A 16925-nucleotide genomic window follows, 5' to 3' on the forward strand; every position below is an offset into this window, starting at 1 on the left:
CTGACATAGTATCTTTTAGGTGGTGCAGTAGAGCTGATTGGTTTCACTAGCATGTGATCCTGCAAACATGACATAACTCCTCTGGGCCTTAGTCTGCTCCCTTATAAAATGGATACAAAGGGGTACCTTCCTCAGAGAGTCATCCTGAAAATGGAACAAGTTAATGAATGTAAATAATGTCAGCTATTAACTACCCTCACATTCCAGCCTTTTCTCCTTGGAATTCTACTGGAGTCACCTTTAGGTTGTGTTCCAAAGTCACTTCACACATTTGCACATAGTGTTTGGGGTTGCTACTATGGGTAACTACTATTAACCTTTGAATGCATTTTATGTACTTAACTATAGAGGGTAACTTTATTTTTAACTGCTTGTGTCTGAAAATCTCTACCTTTTAATTGGAGTGCTTAGTCCACTTAAATTTATGTAACTAGTCCTATGATTAGATTTATTTTAACACTACCATCTTGCTCTTTGTTTTCTATTTGTCTCATTTGTTTATTTCTTTTTACTCCTTTTCTTTTGGATCAATCAAGTATTTCTTAGTATCCCGTTTTATCTCCTCTATGGTCTTTTTATTTATTTATTTAAAATATTTATTTATTTGGCTGCCTGGGGTCTTAGTTGTGGCAGGCGGGCTCCTTAGTTGCGGCTCGTGGGCTCCTTAGTTGTGGCATGCATGTGGGCTCTAGTTCCCTCACCAGGGACCAAACCTGGGCCCCCTGCATTGGGAGCATGGAGTCTTATCCACTGTGCCATCAGGGAAGTCCCTCTATTGTCTTTTTAGCTTTACTTTTGGTCTTATATTTTTGTTTAGCGGTAACCTTAGCATATCATAGTCTAGAATTAAGTTTATGCTGCTCTATATATAATGTTAGAACTTATAAAAGTTCTAATGTTAGAACTTAAAAAAATACATCTCCATTCACCCACCTCTTGACAGTTTTACTTCTACATATCATATATACCCATAATACGTTAAGCAACCATTTTCTTCTAAAGAAACAAAAAAGGCTTTTATGTTTACCTTTTCCCGCACTCTTTTCCTTTGTGTAGATCCAAGTTTCCATCTAACATCGTTTCCTTTCGCCCTAAAAAACTTCATTTACTGTTTCTTGTATCCCAGGACTCCTGGTGATGAATTCTCTCAGCTTTTTATTTTTCCTTTTTAAAGGATATTTTTGCTGAGATGTAGAATTTTATTTCAGTGGATAATTTTTCTTTCAGCACTTTAAAGATATCATTCCATTGTCTTCTGGTTTGCATTTTTTTTAAAGTGAAAGCAACAGTCATTTTTATCGTTATTCCCCTGCATGTAATGTGTCTTTTTTTTCTCTGCTGCTCTGAGATTTTTTTGCTTAATCTTTTGTTTTTAGCAATTTGACCATGATGAACCTGGGTATGGTTTTGTATATTTTTCTTGTGGTTCATTGAACTGTGTGGATCTGTGGACTGATCTTTTTTCATCATATTTAGAAAGTTTTTCTCTTTTCTTCATATATTATTTCTCTGCCCTAATTTTTTTCTCATTTTTTCTGGAACTCCAAATTCACGTTTGACCACTTGATATTGTCCCATCATTTATTGAGGCTTTGTTCATTTTCTCAAACTTCTGTTCTCTTTGTGCTTCAGTTTGCATAGTTTCTATTGGCCTGTTTTCAAGTTCAGTGGTATTTTTTCCCTGCACTGTCCAATCTATTGTAAGCTTATCCATTTCTCTGATGAGATTTTCCATTTGTTTGCTCATTATGCCCATCTTTTCTTTTAAATCCTTGAACATATTTATAATAACAATTTTAGTGTCCTTGTCTGTTAATTCTAACATTTATGTCATATCTTGATCAAAATTTTTTGCTGCTTTGTATTTTTTAAGTTTTTTGTTGTATGCACAAACATTGCTCAGTGTTTGAGAATATGAGTTACTCTATCATCTTCTGAAAAGTGTTGAGTTTTGTTTTGGTAAACAATTAACTTTCTGCTGGCCTGGCTAGATTGTGTTGGATTTAGACTTTTTAGGGTGGATCCAGAGTGGCCTTTACTCTTGGGCTATAGTACTAGTGGACTTTCTAGGGCCTCAGCTGAAGGCCTGGAGTGTTCAGCCAAATCGGTTCAGAACTTGAACATCTCTCAGTACTGTGTAACCTCAGGAATCTTTCTTTGTCTCACAGTCTCCGTTGTTCTCTGCCAAGTCTTCTTGTCCTGTGCATTATCAGGTTTGTATTTGACCAAAGACTTAGTGAGACTTCTAGGCAGATTTTGGGGGATTTCTGCTCTTCACAGGTCCTCTCACCTACCCTGCCCTCAAAATTCCAGCCCTTTAGCAGTTCTGAATTCTAATTGCCATTTCCTCTGCCCAGTGAGACTGCAGCTGTTTCCTTGGACTCTGCGTCCTTATGCCATGCCTGAAAATGCTCCTGGGTAGAAATCTGGGATGGATTTTGTGTTTATCTCATTTGTTTTCTATCTCCCAAGTTTCACAGCCCTGTGCTGTCTCTTGTCCAGTGCCTAAAAACAATTGCTTCATGTATTTTGCTGAGTTGTATGATTGTTTGTGGTAGGGAAGTAAGTCTGATAATCATTACTGCTCCTATCCAGAACGTGAAGTTTTGCCGAAGGAATTTAGTGGAAACTGCCAAGCCAGTTTCAAAGTTTGTACAGATGAGTTAAATGTGTGAGAATAGCCACGAAAAAAATGACCAGAAAAAATTGGAAGAAATTTGTTTAACCAGCTCTCAGAACACAGTATAAAGCTATAGAAATTAAAGTGTGGTGATCACGGTACTGCGTTAGGAAAATAGGTTATAGAAAGCTCAGATGCAGATCCATATATGTTTTTTGATAAAGATGGCATTTCCAATCAGTGGGGAAATGGATGAATAGTTATTTAAAATGTTAAGATAATATTAAAGAGTTATTAAGCTTTATTTACAATAGCCAGGACATGGAAGCAACCTAAGTGTCCATCGACAGATGAATGGATAAAGTAGATGTGGCACATATATACAATGGAATATTACTTAGCCATAAAAAGAAACGAAATTGAGTTATTTGTAGAGATGTGGTCGGACCAAGAGTCTGTCATACAGAGTGAAGTAAGTCAAAAAGAGAAAAACAAATACTGTATGCTAACACATATATATATGGAATCTAAGAAAAATGGTTCTCAAGAACCTAGGGGCAGGACAGGAATAAAGACACAGACGAAGAGAATGGACTTGAGGACACGGGGAGGGGGAAGGGGAAGCTGGGATAAAGTGAGAGAGTGGCATGGACATATATACACTACCAGCTGTAAAACAGGTAGCTAATGGGAAGCAGCTGCATAGCACAGGGAGATCATCTCGGTGCTTTGTGACCACCTAGAGTGGTGGGATAGGGAGGGTGGGAGGGAGACACAGGAGGGAGGAGATATGGGGATATAGGTATATGTATAGCTGATTCACTTTGTTAATACAGCAGAAACTAGCACAACAATGTAAAGCAATTATACTTCAATAAAGATGTTTAAAAAAAGAGATAATATTAAATAATTACTTAATATATTAAAATAGTTGTTTTAGATGTAGTTAAGATAATTATGTTTCTATTTGGAAAAATTTAAAGCCGGATCTATATTGCACACCACACATTTACAAAAACTGTAGATGAATTAAACAACTAAACATTAAAAATAGTCTAAGTGATACTGCTTTTCCTTCCAATGCATGGACAGCATATTTAAATGAATGTAGAGGGTCAACAGAGCAATTATTTCTCCCTTAAGTATTTGAATTTTAAATGTGCCATGGACTTGAGTAATTAAAATTCTGTGTCTCTCTCTGAGCCTAGTACTTATTATGAGTTTGTCCCTGGAGTCCAGACCTACTCCATGTGGCACAGAGATGGTGCCCATTAGTGTAAGAAGAGATGAGTAGCTATGTTTTCTGGACTAACTATCGTTTATGATCATACATCTTGATTCACAGAAATATTTCGTATTTTTAAGATATGTCATCTATTGGGAGATATATTCATGCTTTAAAAATATAAATTACTCTAGTCTTTTTAGAAATCAATTTGAAAAATATATCAGGAGTCTTTGTGGCAGTGAGTCCACAACTGTAAATCTATCGTAAATAAATACTCTTTTGTATTTAAAGGAAAAAGCTTTGTATTTAAAGATGTTGCTTTCAGTGTAATTTGTAATGATGAGAAACTGGAAATAACCAAGTTTTCCAAATAAAGAAAGCTGGTTTAAAAAATTTAGATTATTATTTAGCCATTTAAAAGAGAATATATGTAAGTAGTGACATAAAAACGTGTTTATGTGTGGGGTAAGAAGGGCAAAATTCAGAGCTCATGATTCTAATATAAAAAATCTGTACGTGGACAAAGATAAAGTACCTACATACATCAAATATTACATGATTTTGTTTGGGTGCTGGCACTGTGGACTTTTTTTACCTACTATATTTCCCAGTTGTTTTAAACAAGCAATTTGTCTTTAACGAGTAATGAAGAAAACATGTATCATTTGAAATATCTACATATGCGGGCTGAGAAATATTTATTTTTAATGGCAGATGAATTTTTCTGAAAGTTCAAATTGTTATAATCCTGTATTTTAAAAAATAATGTGTGTTGTGGGTTAACTTATGTTTCTTTAGGTGTCCTCAGGCAAAAAAAAGTAGCGGCTAATGAACGACTTTTCCAACTTTGTTTTTCTAGCATTAATTTTAGGAGGGAAATCTGACCTTAGTTTTCAGTGTTTGGTAGTGTTACAAGTGATCTTTGATCATCTGAATTGCAAAGATTTTTCTTTATTGCAGTAAACTATACGTAATATAAAATTTACCATTTAACCACTTTCAAGTATACAGTTCAATAGCATTAAGTACGTATATGTTGTGCAAATAATTGCAAAGATTTTAAACATCAGCGTTCATTGGCTGATGAGAATCCCCTTGAAAAGTTTTTTAATGCCCTACATATTTACTGAGGACCTACTCAGTACCATATGCTGTGCCTGGGATACAGCAGTGAGTGAATAAGACAGATGTTGTTTCTCTCTTCTTGGAGTTTACATTCTCTTAGGGAAGCAAACAGAATAATTGGTTGTAAGTGTGACTGTGAGCTACTCTAAGATGCATACTGGAGAGCAGACCTACTTGGGGGAGGAGTTCAGGAAAGCTTTTCCTGAGGAAGTGACCCTGAGCAGAGACTTGAAGGATGAGTAAAATCCCCTTAGGTATTTAAAACTAGATAAAGAGGGCTTCCCTGGTGGCGCAGTGGTTAAGAATCTGCCTGCCAATGCAGGGGACACGGGTTCGAGCCCTGGTCCCGGTAGATCCCACATGCCACGGAGCAACTAAGCTCGTGTGCCACAACTACTGAGCCTGTGCTCTAGAGTCTGTGAGCCACAACTACTGAGCCCACGTGCTGCAACTACTGAAGCCCATGCACCCTAGAGCCCACGCTCCACAACAAGAGAAGCCACCACAATGAGAAGGCCACGCACTGCAACGAAGAGTAGTCCCTGCTCGCCACAACTGGAGAAAGCCTGCACACAGCAACGAAGACCCAATGCAGCCAAAAATAAGTAAATAAAATAAATTTAAAAAAAAAAACTAGATAAAGAGTAGGGAGCGGTGTTTGAAGCAAAGGGAACAGCATGTGAGGGAACACCTGAGGCAAGAGAAAGACCCTAGAGAAGAGGGGTGTGGTGCCAGGAAGAGTAAGGTGATGGAGATGAAGAGACAGGAGGGCAGGTCCTGGAGGACCCGGGAAGCAGTGGGAAGGGTGTCGCTTTTTCCCAAGGGAAATGTGAAACCACCGAAAGGTTTTAATCAGAAAAAATTTATTTAAGATTTAAAGATCACTTTTATTGATTGTGGAGAATGGAATGTCAGCAGGGCCTGTTATGGTTGGAAGAGAAAGGGCCTGATAATGGATTGGAACGTGGCAGCAAGTGGAAGAGAAAGGAATCAAGCTTGGCTCCTAGGTTTCTGTCTTGAGAAACCATCTACTGAGAAAAGGAACGCTGGAGGAGCAGTTTGGGGAGGAAGATAATGAGTTCAGATTTGGACAAGTTCAGAGTCAGAGGTGCCTGCAGGATATCCAAGAGGAAATGCTTAGTAGGCAGTTGTACTTGTGGGTGGAAATCCCGGGAGAGGAGTCTGGGCGTGTAAATGGTAAATGACCCAGCAATAATTAGCATGTTTCATGGCATACTTAAATCTTCTTATGTCTCTTTCATCTGCTTTTTGTCTCTCAGCAGTTACAGGGATGAATCCGGTTACTGCGATCAACAGACGGTTTCTCCTCTAATGCTGACCACCACTTAAAAAGCATAACCGTTTTGCTTATTGCCTTGAATTTCACCTTCACTATGTAAACCCAAAATCCCATCAAAGCAAACTCTGAGACTGCCAATTTTTTTTGTTTTTTAATGAGTCTATGAAAGTTTTAGGCCTGAATGCAATCCAGAATTTCTCATTATCCAAATAGAAAATGGCGGCCAGGGTGGTTATGAGTTTCACAAGGTTACATAGCTGGGCAGTTGCAAAATTGGCTTTAGAATTCAGGACTCTGTACTGACTGGGTAGTCTTATTTTCACTGCTTTTTACTGCTTTCCCCTCCTATTGAGTAGCTGCTGGCTTCAGAGTACCACTTACTAATGATTTGTTTCTTAAGGGACATGGAACAGTGCCTACCCTGGTCTCAGAGCCCTGAGGGCCAGAAATGTAGGGGTTTTGTTTTTTGTTTTTTTTGAGAATCTTTTTCTTTCTGTATTTCCTTCATTCTTTCCTTCTCTCCCACGATTCCCTTTCTATCCTCCCTTATTTTTAATTTCTTTTCTTTTTTTTACCCTGCCCCCCTCCCCCCCCACCAGAGGTGGAGCTGGTGAGTGTGGCTGACATTGGATGCTAAATAGATATCCTTCAGCCCCTGGAGTCCAGGTTGGTCCTCAGGGACGATATCTAGTTCCTAAATGTGGCGTATCTAACTCCCAAATTAGTCTTCTGTGTCCTCCTCCTGTTTGGAGGGCTGATGGTTGAGTCACAGGCTCTCATCTCAGAAGGCTGAGCCCTTCCTCCATGCAGCTGAGTGTCTGGCAGGGATGGGGGCTGTGTGCCCTTGTCCCTCCCCCACCAGCTTTATTAAGATATAATTGACATATAACCGTGTATAAGCGTAAGGTGTACAATGTGGTGATTTGATACATGCATGTATATATTGTGTTTTTATAGACTGTTTAGTCTAATGATAAGAAATAGCCAAATGAAAATTTTGACTTCTTATGAAAGCACTTTAAAACTTCTCAGGGTTCATGGACATGTTTGGCTCGTTAGTGAGCGAATAACTCAGTGACTGTGCTTATGGACATATAATTTTATATGTAGTTTCAGGAACTTCATAGATTCAAAGTTAAAGAACTCCTGTTACATAACTTGGGCTACTCTCAAGGACATGTGAACCAGTTTTTCTAGAAAAAAGTTCAAGAATTCCCTCATTTTCTCCAAAGAGTACCAGTACATTTTAAAGGCTTGAATAGGAAGTAGTTAACTTCGCAGATGCCTTACAGACAGTTCACGTCTGCTGATCCATTAGTCACTGTTGACTAATGTGACATCCATCTTCTTGACACACTTGCTGGAAGTTTTAAAAGGTGGTTAGGTGGTACTGAATTAGAGTGTTAGAAATTTTTTTTATGTCTTGATAGAAATTTTATATCCTCTTAACATGCTTCAAATTAATAACTCCATCAGATGTTGTTTGAGCCCTGACAAAAACAGGACTATGCTTTCCTGATCAAAGTCAGGGCAAAGAGAAGCCTGTTTTATTGGCACAGACCTATTTCTGATGTATCTAATTAAAAATAAAAGGGAGGAGAAGATACAAACCGCCGTCCTCACTTTGAACCCCTCCAAAGGCGAAAAGAGCTGACAGAGAGTTTATGAGGGGATTATACACAGTGTCCAGAGTAAGTGAGAGGCCCTAACCCTGAGCCCCGCTTTGGTCGTGCAGAGGGGGGAGGTAGAAATGCCACCCCTCAGGCACCGCCTTCTTTCATCCCAGTCGGCTTCTCCACTCCCCACTTATCTGAGGTTCACATTCCCTTCATTTCTCTAGTGCTGGGGAAATCTCTCCCAGGCTATGGCCATTCCTGCTTAGGATGAATTTCTGGCTGGTCAAGATACCTTCTTTTCCTTAATTCACAAGTTTCTTTAAAATCCTGTTTCTTCTGGTAACTAATTGGCACCTTTTTGTTACCAACTCTGTTCTTACCATTATCTAAAATTATATTATTTGTGTGCCCTCCCTCCTTCCCAGTATGAAAGCCTCATGAGAGTAGGGGTCTTAGCGGTCTCCTTCACTGTGGTATTCCTATTACCTAGGCCAGTGACCAGTGCCTGGTTCTGGCAGGTGCTCAGTAAATATTCGAATGAGCCAATGAATGACTATCTTCCCCATAAACTCCTCAAGGACACTGATCGGGTATGGCAGCAGACACACAGATTTTTATTAAAGGATTGTCTAGTGGTTAGCCTATCAGGCAGAGCCCAGTGATATAGCCTCCTAAGAGCATTGCCTGTGGTTTTTCTCCACTTTAGAACTTTCTGTGGTTACACAAGCCACACAGAACTTCCTGTGCTCTACTTTGGCCGGTAAAAGAAACTTTCCTTTCTGTAAGAGACTTAAACAGAGTGGCTGAGAGATCTGGCTCTGGAGCCAGACTGCCTAGTTCACATCTTCCTGGCTGTGTGACTGGCAGTTACTGACCCTTTATGTGCCTTGGTTTATTCATCTGTAAATTGAGGCCGGCAATAGCAATTGTTTTGTAAGGTTATTCTGAGGATTAAATGAGTTGCTACAGGTAAAGTGTTAAGAACCATTCTAGGACACAGATGCTCAGTAAATGTTGACAGGATAATGATGATGATGGTGGTGGTGGTGGTATTTGGCCAATAATATCATAGAATGAGTATATTTGTACTTTGTTTTTAACCTAATCCTTCCATTCTATTAATTTTTTTCATCATTGCTTTCCTAAAATGTCAGAATCAACTCATCTCCTAGAAATATTCTTATCATTTAGAATGCTCACATTAAATAATTTTTTAAAAGAGAGCTTATTAATAAACACAATTTGATTTCTTACATTAGTTGTTTACAATTACTATGCAAAATTTATTTTCATGGGGATACTGAATAGGTTTTTCTTCCCCAGTATCTATACAAAATAAGTTACATCTATTTGGAACATTTCTGTAAAACTGTCTTTCATATTTGAATCTTCCTCACATATTTTCCTAAAGGAAAAGATTAATAAAATATTATGATAAAATCAAGCTGAACTGCCCAGTGGAAGATATTTCCTTGCAAGTTTATTTTCTTGAATTTTTAAAAACAATTTCACGTAGAATTTAATTATGCATCTATGTTGCTTTTAAAATGTGGTGAATTCATAAATTCCAGATTGAAAGTTTCTGTTAGGAAGAATTATTTGTCGGCCAACCTTAAGAATGGGAGGGGCAGGGGAGGGGACAGTGAAAAAACAAAAAGAAAAACCTTCACTTATAATCCACACCCTTAGTTAATGACTTTTATAGTAATCTGGGCAGAGAGGGAAACTACAAATAAAATTGAAATATAATCGGTCTATGACCTAAATTTTTTTGGGTTTTGTTATTGCTAAAATATTAATAGCAAAATTACTGTTCATAGTTTCTTTGTTTTTTTTAATTTTTGAATTTTATTTATTTATTTTTATACAGCAGGTCCTTATTAGTCATCAATTTTTTTTTTTTTTTTTTTTTTTTTTTCTGTACGCGGGCCTCTCACTGCTGTGGCCTCTCCCGTTGCGGAGCACAGGCTCCGGACACACAGGCTCCGCGGCCATGGCTCGCGGGCCCAGCCGCTCCGCGGCACGCGGGATCCTCCGGGATCGGGGCACGAACCCGCGTCCCCCGCATCGGCAGGCGGACTCTCAACCACTGCGCCACCAGGGAAGCCCTAGTCATCAATTTTATACACAACACTGTATACATGTCAATCTCAATCGCCCAATTCATCACACCGTCACGACCACCACCCCCACCCCCCGCTGCTTTCCCCCCTTGGTATCCATATGTTTGTTCTCTACGTCTGTGTCTCAATTTCTGCCCTGCAAACCGGTTCATCTGTACCATTTTTCTAGGTTCCACATATATGTGTTAATATGCGATATTCGTGTTTCTCTTTCTGACTTATTTCACTCTGTATGACAGTCTCTAGATCCATCCACATCTCTACAAATGACCCAATTTCATTCCTTTTTATGGCTGAGTAATATTCCATTGTGTATATGTACCACATCTTCTTTATCCATTCGTCTGTTGATGGGCATTTAGGTTGCTTCCATGACCTGGCTATTGTAAATAGTGCTACAGTGAACATTGGGGTGCATGTGTCTTTTTGAATTATGGTTTTCTCTGGGTATATGCCCAGTAGTGGGATTGCTGGATCATATGGTAGTTCTATTTTTAGTTTTTTAAGGAACCTCCATACTGTTCTCCATAGTGGCTGTGTCAATTTACATTCCCACCAACAGTGCAAGAGGGTTCCCTTTTCTCCACACTCTCTCCAGCATTTGCTGTTTGTAGATTTTCTGATGATGCCCATTCTAACTGGTGTGAGGTGACACCTCATTGTAGTTTTGATTTGCATTTCTCTAATAATTAGTGATGTTGAGCAGCTTTTCATGTGTTTCTTGGCCATCTGTATGTCTTCTTTGGAGAAATGTCTATTTAGGTCTTCTGCCCATTTTTGGATTGGGTTGTTTGTTTTTGTAATATTGAGCTGCATGAGCTGTTTATATATTTTGGAGGTTAATCCTTTGTCCCTTGCTTCGTTTGCAAATATTTTCTCCCATTCTGAGGGTTGTCTTTTCGTCTTGTTTATGGTTTCCTTTGCTGTGCAAAAACTTTGAAGTTTCGTTAGGCCCCATTTGTTTATTTTTGTTTTTATTTTCATTACTCAAGGAGGTGGATCACTAAAGATCTTGCTGTGATTTATGTCAAAGAGTGTTCTTCCTATATTTTCCTCTAAGAGTTTTATAGTGTCTGGTCTTACATTTAGGTCTCTAATCCATTTTGAGTTTATTTTTGTGTATGGTGTTAGGGAGTGTTCCAATTTCATTCTTTTACATGTAGCTGTCCAGTTTTCCCAGCACCACTTATTGAAGAGACTGTCTTTTCTCCATTGTATATCCTTGCCTCCTTTGTCGTAGATTCGTTGACCATAGGTGTATGGGATTATCTCTGGGCTTTCTATCTTGTTCCATTGATCTATATTTCTGTTTTTGTGCCAGTACCATATTGTCTTTATAACTGTAGCTTTGTAGCATAGTCTGAAGTCAGGGAGTCTGATTCCTCCAGCTCCATTTTTTTCCCTCAAGACTGCTTTCGCTCTTTGGGGTCTTTTGTGTCTCCGTACAAATTTTAAGATTTTTTGTTCTAGTTCCCTAAAAAATGCCATTGGTAATTTGATAGGGATTGCATTCAATCTGTAGATTGCTTTGGGTAGTGGAGTCATTTTCACAATATTGATTCTTCCAATCCAAGAACATGGTATATCTCTCCATCTGTGGGTATCATCTTTAATTTCTTTCATCAGTGTCTTATAGTTTTCTGCATACAGGTCTTTTGTCTCACTAGGTAGGTTTATTCCTAGGTATTTTATTCTTTTTGTTCCAGTGGTAAATGGGAGTGTTTCCTTAATTTCTCTTTCAGATTTTTCATCATTAGTGTATAGGAATGCAGGAGATTTCTGTGCATTAATTTTGTATCCTGCAACTTTACCAAAGTCATTGATTAGCTCTAGTAGTTTTCTGGTGGGATCTTTAGGATTCTCTATGTAGAGTATCATGTCATCTGCAAACAGTGACAGTTTTACTTCTTCTTTTCCAATTTGTATTCCTTTTATTTCTTTTTTCTTCTCTGATTGCTGTGGCTAGGACTTCCAAAACTATGTTGAATAATAGTGGTGAGAGTGAACATCTTTGTCATGTTCCTGATCTTAGAGGAAAGGCTTTCAGTTTTTCACCATTGAGAATGATGTTTGCTGTGGGTTTGTCATATATGGCCTGTACTGTGTTGAGGTAGGTTCCCTCTATGCCCACTTTCTGGACAGTTTTTATCATAAATAGGTGTTGAATTTTGTCCAAACCTTTTTCTGCATCTATTGAGATGATCACATGGTTTTTATACTTCAGTTTGTTAATATGGTGTATCACGTTGATTGATTTGCGTATACTGAAGAATCCTTGCATCCCTGGGATAAATCCCACATGATCATGGTGTATGATCCTTTAAATGTGTTGTTGGATTCTGTTTGCTAGTATTTTTGGTCTGTAATTTTCTTTTTTTGTAGTATCTTTGTCTGGTTTTGGTATCAGGGTGATGGTGGCCTCATAGAATGAGTTTGTGTGTGTTCCTTCCTCCGCAGTTTTTTGGAAGAGCTTGAGAAGGATGGGTGTTAGCTCTTCTCTAAATGTTTGATAGAATTCACCTGTGAAGCCATCTGGTCCTGGACTTGTGTTTGTTGGAAGATTTTTAATCACCGTTTCAATTTCATTACTTGTGATTGTTCTGTTCCTATTTTCTATTTCTTCCTGGTTCAGTCTTGGAAGGTTATACCTTTCTAAGAATTTGTCTATTTCTTCCAGGTTGTCCCTTTTATTGGCATAGAGTTGCTTGTAGTAGTCTATTAGGGTGCTTTGTATTTCTGCGGTGTCTGTTGTAGCTTCCTCTTTTTCATTTCTAATTTTATTGATTTGAGTCCTCTCCCTCATTTTATTGATGAGTCTGGCTAACGGTTTATCAGTTTTGTTTATCTTCTCAAAGAACCAGCTTTTAGTTTTATTGATCTTTGCTATTGTTTTATTTGTTTCTATTTCATTTATTTCTGCTCTGATCTTTATGATTTCTTTCCTTCTGCTAACTTTGGGTCTTGTTTGTTGTTCTTTCTCTAGTTCCTTTAGGTGTAACATTAGACCATTTATTTGAGATTTTTCTTGTTTCTTGAGGTCGGCTTGTATAGCTTTAAAGTTGCTTCCCTCTTAGATGTGCTTTTGCTGCATCCCATAGGTTTTGGATCATCATGTTTTCATTGTCATTTGTCTCTAGGTGTTTTTTAATTTCCTCTTTGATTTCTTTAGTGATCTCTTGGTTATTTAGAAACATATTGTTTAGCCTCCATGTGTATGTGTTTTTTACGTTTTTTTCCCTGTAATTGATTTCTGATCTCAGTGTTGTGGTCAGAAAAGATGCTTGATATGATTTCAATTTTCTTAAATCTACTGAGGCTTGATTTGTGACCCAAGGTGTGATCTATCCTGGAGAATGTTCTGTGCGCACTTGAGAAGAAAGTGTAATCTGCTGTTTTTGGATGGAATGTCCTATAAATATCAATTAAATCTATCTGGTCTATTGTGTCATTTAAAGCTTCTGTTTCCTTATTTATTTTCATTTTGGATGATCTGTCCATTGGTGTAAGTGAGATGTTCAAGTCCCCCACAATTATTGTGTGACTGTCGATTTCCTCTTTTTTTTTTTTTTTTTCTTTTTGCGGTATGCGGGTCTCTCACTGTTGTGGCCTCTCCTGTTGCGGAGCACAGGCTCCGGATGCGCAGGCTCCGGATACGCAGGCTCAGCGGCCATGGCTCACGGGCCCAGCCGCTCCGCGGCATATGGGATCCTCCCAGACTGGGGCACGAACCCGTATCCCCTGCATCGGCAGGCGGACTCTCAACCACTGCGCCACCAGGGAGGCCCGATTTCCTCTTTTATAGCTGTTAGCAGTTGCCTTATGTATTGAGGTGCTCCTATGTTGAGTGCATATATACTTATAATTGTTATATCTTCTTCTTGGATTGATCCCTTGATCATTATGTAGTGTCCTTCCTTGTCTCTTGTAACATTCTTTATTTTAAAGTCTATTTTATCTGATATGAGTATTGCTACTCCAGATTTCTTTTGATTTCCATTTGCATGGAATATCTTTTTCCATCCCCTCACTTTCAGTCTGTATGTGTCCCTAGATCTCAAGTGGGTCTCTTGTAGACAGCATATAGATGGGTCTTGTTTTTCTATCCATTCAGCAAGCCTGTGTCTTTTGGTTGGAGCATTTAATCCATTCACATTTAAGGTAATTATCTATATGTATGTTGCTATGACCATTTTCTTAATTGTTTTGGGTTTGCTTTTGTAGGTCCTTTTGTTCTCTTGTGTTTCCCACTTAGAGAAGTTCCTTTAGCATTTGTTGTAGAGCTAGTTTGGTGGTGTTGAATTCTCTTAGCTTTTGCTTGTGTGTAAAGCTTTTGATTTCTCCATCGAATCTGAATGAGATCCTTGCAGGGCAGAGTAATCTTGGTTGTAGGTTCTTTCCTTTCATCACTTTAAGTATATCATGCCACTCCTTTCTGGCTGGTAGAGTTTCTGCTGAGAAATCAGCTGTTAACCTTATGGGAGTTCCCTTCTATGGTATTTGTCGTTTTTCCCTTGCTGCTTTCAGTAATTTTTCTTTGTCTTTAATTTTTGCCAGTTTGATTACTGTGTGTCTTGATGTGTTTCTCCTTGGGTTTATCCTGTATGGGACTCTCTATGGTTCCTGGACTTGGGTGGCTATTTCCTTACCCATGTTAAGGAAGTTTTCAACTGTAATCTCTTCAAATATTTTCTTGGGTCCTTTCTCTCTTCTCCTTCTGGGACCCCTATAATGGGAATGTTGTTGTGTTTAATGTTGTCCCAGAGGTCTCTTAGGCTGTCTTCATTTCTTTTCATTCTTTTTTGTTTATTCTGTTCTGCAGCAGTGAATTCCACCTTTCTGTCTTCCAGGTCACGTATCCATTCTTCTGCCTCAGTTATTCTGCTATTGATTCCTTGCAGTGTAGTTTTCATTTCAGTTATTGTATTGTTCATCTCTGTTTGTTTGTTCTTTAATTCTTCTAGATCTTTGTGAAACATTTCTTGCATCTTCTCGATCTTTGCCTCCATTCTTTTTCCGAGGTCCTGGATCATCTTCACTATCATTATTCTGAATTCTTTTTCTGGAAGGTTGCCTATCTCCACTTCATGTACTTGTTTTTCTGGGGTTTTATCTTGTTCCTTCCTCTGGTACATAGTCCTCTGCCTTTTTATCTTGTCTGTCTTTCTGTGAATGTGGTTTTTGTTCCACAGGCTGCAGGGTTGTAGTTCTTCTTGCTCCTGCTCCATAGTTTCTTAATAGTCTAAAACTTTTCATTTTCTTTTCAGCCTTCTGCTCTTCCATCTCCATTCTAAAAAGGCATTTAAGAGAGAAAAAGAACCTTGGAAAGGATTTTAAAGGGAGAGAGTATAAAAGCAGTAGACAAGATGTCTGAGAATTTTCTCATTTGTTTTTTAATGGGGCATATGGATAATAGGTGTGTCCGTGAAGGAACTTCAGTTTTGTAAAAATGAGTTGTCCTATTTTCAGTCTGTTGGAGCTCTCTGGCCTCCCCAAATCCAGGGAGTTACAGGCTTGGGGAGTTGGTTCTTTTTTTTTTTTTTTTTTTTTTTTATTTTTTTTTGCTGTACGCGGGCCTCTCACTGCTGTGGCCTCTCCCATTGCGGAGCACAGGCTCCGGACACACAGGCTCCGCGGCCATGGCTCGCGGGCCCAGCCGCTCCGCGGCATGTGGGATCTTCCGGGATCGGGGCACGAACCCATGTCCCCTGCATCGGCAGGCGGACTCTCAACCACTGCGCCACCAGGGAAGCCCCTGGGAGTTGGTTCTTTTGTTGATGATAGCATTCAATTTTAATTCTCAACACACCAGTTCTTTTCTTACAAAAAGCCTCACTGTAGAGTTGGTAGGATGAGTAATAGACGCTCTCTTGGGTCATATGGATAACACCAGAAAATGACAGTAGAAAGAAATAGAGAATACTTTTAAAAAACAAGGTACTTGGGGCTTCCCTGGTGGCGCAGTGGTTGAGAGTCCACCTGCCAATGCAGGGGACATGGGTTCGTGCCCCGGTCTGGGAGGATCCCACGTGCCGCAGAGCAGCTGGGCCCATGAGCCATGGCTGCTGAGCCTGCGCGTCCGGAGCCTGTGCTCCACAAAGGGAGAGGCCACAACAGTGAGAGGCCTGCGTACCGCAAAAAAACCCAAAAAACAAAAAACAAGCTACTTGGCTTGGAAGCAGTGCAGACCTCAGACAGAAACTACCTTGAAACTAAATTATTTAAATATAAAAGAATAAAAGGTTAAAAGACTCTCGGTTAGTCTATATAGTATATTTTCATGTTTTTAATGGTCTATCAGTGTCATTCGTTGTTCTTATTTTTAGTTGGAAAGGATGTTGGTAGCAGAATAGGAGTTTGCTGCGTGGTGTGCTAACACTGGCCTAGGGTATTTAGTATGTACATGTTGTCATGTATGTCATGGTGGGGGTGGGGGTGTTTGTCAGGAGCCTTCCACAAAAATTATCTTTCTTATGCTTTCCAGGTTTTCACCTGATGGAAGACTAATTGTATCATGTAGTGAGGATAAAACTATTAAAATCTGGGATACCACAAATAAGCAATGTGTTAATAACATCTCAGATTTTGTAGGGTAAGTCCATTCTCTTTTTGCATTTATATGGTTTAGTTTGCTACGGAGACATTTAATTATTACAATTCAAAAAAAGAAATGAGAGTAAAGAGAAATAAAAATATTAGACCATCTTATTCTTTCCTCCTAGGTTTGCAAATTTTGTGGATTTTAACCCTAATGGTACATGCATAGCTTCAGCAGGTTCTGATCATACCGTGAAAATCTGGGATATAAGAGTGAACAAGTTACTCCAGCATTATCAAGGTAACAATTTCCATAACAAAATTCAGTTGTAAAATGGGCTCCTCTAGGAAGTTCTTACGCTGACAGACTGTCCTTCTC

General features: G+C 38.9%; 1 protein-coding gene across 3 annotated transcripts in view; it reads left to right on the forward strand.

Moving 5' to 3' along the window:
- Window positions 1-16925, forward strand: part of POC1B (POC1 centriolar protein B) — a 107937-nt gene that overhangs the window by 32837 nt on the left and 58175 nt on the right. For all 3 annotated transcript variants that reach the window (XM_060112359.1, XM_060112357.1, XM_060112358.1), the window contains 2 exons: window positions 16494-16601; window positions 16732-16847. In XM_060112359.1, the coding sequence (XP_059968342.1) occupies window positions 16494-16601; window positions 16732-16847 (224 nt within the window). The remainder of the gene's footprint in view (window positions 1-16493; window positions 16602-16731; window positions 16848-16925) is intronic.

The sequence above is a fragment of the Mesoplodon densirostris genome, chromosome 11, assembly GCF_025265405.1.
Source record: "Mesoplodon densirostris isolate mMesDen1 chromosome 11, mMesDen1 primary haplotype, whole genome shotgun sequence".
Taxonomy (NCBI): Eukaryota; Metazoa; Chordata; class Mammalia; order Artiodactyla; family Ziphiidae; genus Mesoplodon; species Mesoplodon densirostris.